This window comes from Myotis myotis, unplaced genomic scaffold, assembly GCF_014108235.1.
Source record: "Myotis myotis isolate mMyoMyo1 unplaced genomic scaffold, mMyoMyo1.p scaffold_m19_p_48, whole genome shotgun sequence".
In the NCBI taxonomy this organism is placed as follows: Eukaryota; Metazoa; Chordata; class Mammalia; order Chiroptera; family Vespertilionidae; genus Myotis; species Myotis myotis.
Window position 1 is genome coordinate 220335 of NW_023416355.1, and position 6000 is coordinate 226334.

The following is a 6000-nucleotide window of genomic DNA, read 5'->3' on the forward strand; positions in this document are numbered from 1 at the left end:
CGCGCTGATCTATCTTAAGGAAATAATCCAGCCTCTGTATTTTGAGTCAAAACAAAGAAACTTTTAAAAAACATTTCAGTTGAAACTTGCATAATTCTTCCAGGGGAGGAACCCTCCCTCTTTCGCAATCCTTCGGAAGAGCCACGTTATTGCTGCTTGTGTAACAGCCTCCAGGCCGCAGTCGGCCGCCGGCCGCCGGCCACAGACGGACACGGACACCTCCCACAGACGGCCGGGTGCAGGCCCGGAAGCGCCTGGGGCTGGGGTCACGCTTCCTCCCTCCGGTCCTGTCTGCCTCTCCCGACGGCCAGCGCCGAGGCACAGCCGCTGCAGGGAGGACGCGGAGCCCACGGGCAGCGAGGCGGCGAGGCAGCGACCCTCCTCTCAGCACCCCACGCTCCCGGGGCCGAGGGCGGCAGGGACAGAGGTGAGGGCTGCTCAGTGACAGGCTGCCCCAAGCGGGATGCCCACGTCAGGGAAACAAACCCCAGAGGGCCAGGGGCCCAGCCCAGCTCCAGAGAAGGCGCTGGACCCAGGAGACGGCCGCTCCTGGAGGACCACAGACCGGCTGCTCGCGCAGACAGACGGACACCAGGCAGCCCCGCCTCCCCCTGCTCCACGGCCAATGACAGGGCGCAGGGCAGACCAGCTGCTGTTCCTCGTTTGAGGAGACACCCCGCAACCTTTACCCTAATGTCCAGACTGACTCACAGACCCATCCTGCATGGGGGGGGGCGGGGCAGGAGCCTTCCCTCAGAGCATCACCCGAGATGGCACCCCACCTTCTCAGCCAACCGTCTGGAAGCAGGAAATCACCACGGAACCCACAAAAACAGAGCAAACCAGGGGACACAGGGACAGGGGACCCTCGCAACCTCTGCCAGTCTGGGTGGCCCTGGGGGAGCAGAGCTGCCCCACAAGGAGGCGGGTTCCCGGAGGGAGCACGCTGGCCAGAGCGGCTCCACCTGATGGGACGCCCTCCCCGTGGGAATTCCAGCTCAGAGGTCCCCAGACCCCCCGCACCCCCTGCCTCCGCAACTCAGAGCCGCAGTCACCCCCCAACAGGGATCCTGAGACGCCAGGCTGCTCAAGGCTGCCGCCGGCCGGTTTCTGCCTGAGGGAGCAGGGCCTCTGACCAGGAAGACGCCAGTCCCGGTGCAGGGAGAACAGCGTCCACTGGAACAGACCGTCCAGCCGTGGGCGCTCCCGCCGCACCCCGCGGGCCCGTGGGCCTAACACGCGTCGGCCACACGACAGGGCCACCCGGCAGGGAAGAGCCTCCCAGAACTCGGTGTCAGAAGGACAGAGGGACAGCACTTCCGAGGAGCCCTGCTGGGGCCCCAGGGACACAGCGCTCCACCCTGCCGTCCCTGAAAGGGAAGCACCTGGGCCCCCGCGGAGGGCAGCGCTCGCCACACCCCAGCGCCAGGATTCCTCTCCGGCAGCACCTGCACCTGCGCCGCTAAAACCAGCCCAACGTCGTCCAGGCGCCACTGGACAAGCCCGGGGGTGGCCGAGCCCTGGGCAGAGGGAAGGCCGAGCGGGCGAGGCCCTCAGCTGTGCGCCCGTTCCCAGCAGCAAACGCGGCACGTCTCCGCCCGGAGGCACCGACACCTCAACCTCAACGCCCGAGACAAATCCGCTGCCACTCTCCCACCGTCCCCGGTACACGCGAGGAAACGAGGCACAGAGGCCGTGCGGTTCCCACCCGCTGCCCACTGCGGACGCCCACGGACAGCAGGCGGGGGGGCCCTCTCGCCGGGACCGTTACATCAGAGGCGCCACCAAGGAAGGCCGCCAGCCTGCACCCAGACGCCGCCTGCACAGGGTTTCCAGGCCCGGACCTGGCACCCGCCCCACGCTCGGTTCCACCCCGGCAACCACAGGAACCACCAGCCCCCACGGCTGGGCCGCAGGCGGAGGGCGCAGGCGACGGGTGCAGGCGACGGGGCCTGGGAGCACCAGGAAGATCACCAACCCCTCCCACCGCCGGTGGCACGGCAGCGCCGACTGAGCGTCCGTCTGGCAGGAGACCTGGCGACACCTTGGCCGCCAACACCCGGGACGCACTTCCTCCTCCCAGAACCCTCCGCCCCAGGGGAGCCCTGTCCCCTGCAGAGAGCAGTGCCAGCCACGTCTTTGTTGCCTTCTGTCCGCACGCTCAGCACATCAAAAACATTAAAATCAGCTACAAAGGAAGTGAAGAAATCAAAACACCTCCTAGGAACACGCGGTCCAGAGGCGGTGGGAGGGGCCCGCGGAGATGGGCAGGCGCTGGGAGGGGTCTTCCCAGGCGGCTCCTTCCAGAGCAAACAGCCTGGGCAGCTGTGGGCCCCCCACCCCCAGGCTGAGACCCTCCTCCTCACGTGGTGCCTCTGGCGTGTAGACACAAGCACACGGCTGTGCTGGGAAGATTTAAAGGGGACCACACACCCCAAAACTCCCAACGGTGCCATCAGAGCCACGGCAGCAGGGCAACGGAGAGAGGCTGGCAGGAAGAGCCCAGAGGCGGGGTGAGGGGTGGCTGTGGGGGGCAGCAGGAGGGCAGGCAGGAGCCCCTGGAGGTGCGGCCGGCAGAGACGGGGGACACGTGAACAGACAGCCAGACCTCAGGCCCAGGCCACCACTGTGAGGACAGGGCTGGGCTGCCACTTAGGCCTGGAGGCCGACCACTTGGGAGATTCTTTTAAATCCGCACACGCGGCTTTGGGGAGGTCACTGACGCAGAAGGGGCAGCGCTGGCCATCTGTCGAGATGGCCAGAGTGAAAGTGTGCTCTGACCACTTGTCTGTGGCTCGTCTCCCCAGACAGCCCTGGGCCGCAAGCTCCAGCCGCGCCCTCCATGAGCGGAGGACACCCGCACGGGGTGCAGGGCGCCAGGCCGGCCGCGGCTGTGACAGCGGCAACCCCAGGACAGCAGGAGACCGCAAACACACACATGACCCAGATTCGGACACAAACACAGATGCAGACACGCCCTGCCAGACAACACCCTCTGCTGTCCACTCTGCAGGTGAGGGGCCTGCCGTGGCCTCGCCCGCCGGCCCGCCAGCTCCAGGCGGCCAGAACCCACCCGCCCTGCACACTGGCCCCCTCAGGCCACGCTGGCCGTCCAGGGTGCAGCCACCCCACACGGGAAAGGCTCCCAGTCCCAGGGAGGGCCCCGCAGGCCACCCAGAGCCAACTCCGTCTCCAACGCGGGGCCCTGCCGGCAGCCTTCCCACCGGCACCCCCGGAGCACACCCGCGCAGACCCTCCTGCCTGCCCCACGGCAAACCCGCAGTCTGCCAACAGCTGCCACCGGGCACTGGTCTGGCAAGGGCAGAAATGCCCCTGCACACGCACACGCGGCAGCCCCTCTAAGCACAGGCGACAGGCCCCCCTTCTCCCCAGCCCCTCCTCCGCTCCCCAAGACTGACACTCCGCTGGAGGGGCGCCCAGAGAAAATCAGGCGGGAGCCTCTATTCACAGATTCAGAAAAAGAAGTTTGATGCAATAGCTGAATTAATTAGGCCTCCAAGAATAGCTGAGCCAGGGCAGCATTCTGTGTGCGATTTAATAAGCCTGGAAATGTGAAAGGAAAGTTGCAGGTTCGTGGGGAGGGGGCAGATGCCAAGGGAAGTTGGTGAGGACCTGGGTGATGCGTTCAGTGTCCAGCGGTCCCGGGAGGGGCCAGACCACAAATGTCCCCGGACAGACACACAGCAGCGCCGGCCTGGCCCTCCCCGCCCTGCCCTCCCGCGCCCTCCCGCGTAGGAGACAGAGGGAGAGGGACATGGGCGCCTCCAAAACAAACTGCCAGCCACAGGCCACCGGAGCTCTCGGCCTGGGGTGCCCGCTGCTGCGGCCTGGCGCCCCGTGCTCGTGGCCGCACCCTCACGCGGGGACTCTGGGTTCACTCCCTGGAAGGCCCAGGGAGACACAGAGCTGGAGTCCCCAAGTCTCGGCCCCCTGCCAGGGCGCCAGGACACGGGCCGTCTGTTAGCGTCTCCCAGGACTTCCAGGCACAGAAAGGCTCTGCCTGGCCAAGTCCCGCCGGCTGGGGCCTGCGGGCCTGGGAGCTCTGGGGTTGGCAGTGCCCTTTGCCCCCACCTGGTCTGGACGCTTCCTGAGGCACCCAGAGGAAGGCAGGCCTTGGCCCCAGGCTCCAGCCGGGGCCCAGCCCAGGTCTAACTTCCCAGGGCTCTGGGCAGGGGCGTCCTGAGGACTGAGGCCTGCCCTCCCCGGCCTTTCTGGGCGGCTGCCGGAGAGGAGGGCTTCTCCACCCACCGGGCCGGGCCCTCCACGCCAGGCAGGCTGGCTAAGTCCCAGGGGTCAGGCAGGAGGGGGCCTGCCTGCCCAGCTACAGGACCATCCGGGGGGACCCTAAAGCGAACCCGATTCTCCTTCAAACAAAGCAAAGCCCTGAGACGTGGGGGAGAGGCAGCGCGCAGGTCTCGGCCTGCAGAGACAGGGCCCCTGCCGGAGGCGGCGGCCCCCACCCTCTCCCCAGCCCCGCCCCTCGCGCGCCCTCCCCCGAGGCCGGTGGGGACACTCACCAGGGGCACCCGCCGCTTGTACTTGTTGCCGTAGTCGAACTTCTCCTTCACGTCGTCCAGGCAGCGGCCCAGGCGGGCCTGCTCCTCCTTGCCCGTGTAGTCCTGGCTCAGCAAGATGTAGGCCCGCCAGTTGGCGGAGTCGAAGCCCCAGTGGCAGGTCCGGTTCTCCAGGGCCTTGTGCGAGTGCACCACGAACTTGTGCGGCGGGTACATGAGGCGGCAGTCGAGGCACTGGATGCAGGCGGCGCTCGGGCTGCTGTAGAGCTCGGGCACCAGCAGCCCCTTGCACTTGCCGAAGCACTCGTGGTACACGCGCACGCTGCGCTCGCGCAGCTCCAGGCCCAGCGCCAGGCTGGCGGCCAGCTCCTTCTTGCAGGGCGGCGGGTAGGCGCCTCCGTAGAGCAGCGCGTTGCACAGGCGCTCCGCGTCCGTCTTGGTGATGAGCCCGCACGAGGGCGCCGAGAAGGGCAGGATGCCCATGACTTTGAGGATCTCCAGCTGGTCGGCCGTGCAGCGCGAGCAGTAGATGTGCAGCTCGTCGCACACCGAGTTGATCTGCTGCAGCGAGAAGTCGCGCAGCACCGAGTTGAGGATCTGCGGCAGGCACAGGCGCTTCTCGCCGCCCACCACGAAGCACGAGATGGTCTCGCCCTCCAGGACGGTCTCGCAGCGCTCGGTGGAGCGGTCGGACGGCATGAAGAAGGGCCCGGGCAGCACGGGCGGCGGCGGCTGGATGGCGGGCAGGTGCAGCACGGGCGGCGGCTCGGCGGCCGCAGGGACCGGCGCCGGCACCGCGGCCGCGCCCGCTTCCTTGGCGCCCTCCTTCTTGTAGGCCTCCTGCGCCCAGCGCGCCGAGAAGGCGGCCGGGCCGCCCAGCGAGCTCATGGAGCTCAGGTGGAACTGCTCCAGCGTCTTCTGCAGCCCCGGGTGCGGCTGGAAGCCGCCGCGACCGCCCGCCGCCGCCTCCATGGTGCGCTCCGACTCCACGGGCCGCTCCCGATCCCGTGCGCCAGGGCCCCCGCGGCCCCCGCCGCCGCCCCGCGCGCCCCGGCGGCGGCCCCGGCCCCGGCCCCGGCCGCCCCCCGCCGCCGGCTCCCGGACGATCACGGCCGCGGCCTCGCCCGGGGGCGCGAAGGGGAAGGCGGGCGGGGCGAAGGGGTCCCGCCGCTGGAGCCCGCCGCCGCCCGGGCCCGGCGCCACATCCACGCGCCCCGCGCCGCGCCCGCCGCCTGGGCCCCCCGCGCGCCCCCCGCGCGCCCCCCGGGCCCTAGGCGCGGGGCATGCCCCTGCGCGCGCCGCCAACGCCAACGCCAACGCTCGCGGGCCCGGGGCACGCGGGGGGCGCGCGGGCAGGTGCCGGCGCCGCGAGGCGCGAATCGCCGCGGTGGCCGAGGCCGAGGGGCCCGGGAGGAGCGGGGGCGCGGGCGCGGGGCCCGCCGGGCCGTCCTCGCGCGGCGCGCCG

The 6000-nt window shown here is 69.6% G+C and overlaps 1 protein-coding gene across 4 annotated transcripts in view; it reads right to left on the reverse strand.

Annotated features, from left to right (window-relative positions):
• Window positions 1-5999, reverse strand: part of SKI (SKI proto-oncogene) — a 51364-nt gene extending 45365 nt beyond the window's left edge. The window contains exon 1 of one of the 4 annotated variants that reach the window (XM_036307588.1): window positions 4539-5999. In XM_036307588.1, coding sequence (XP_036163481.1) covers window positions 4539-5507 — 969 coding nt within the window. In that variant the 5' untranslated portion in view covers window positions 5508-5999. The remainder of the gene's footprint in view (window positions 1-4538) is intronic. The other 3 variants (XM_036307590.1, XM_036307591.1, XM_036307592.1) reach the window with 3 other exon arrangements.
• Window position 6000: the final 1 nt, after the last annotated feature.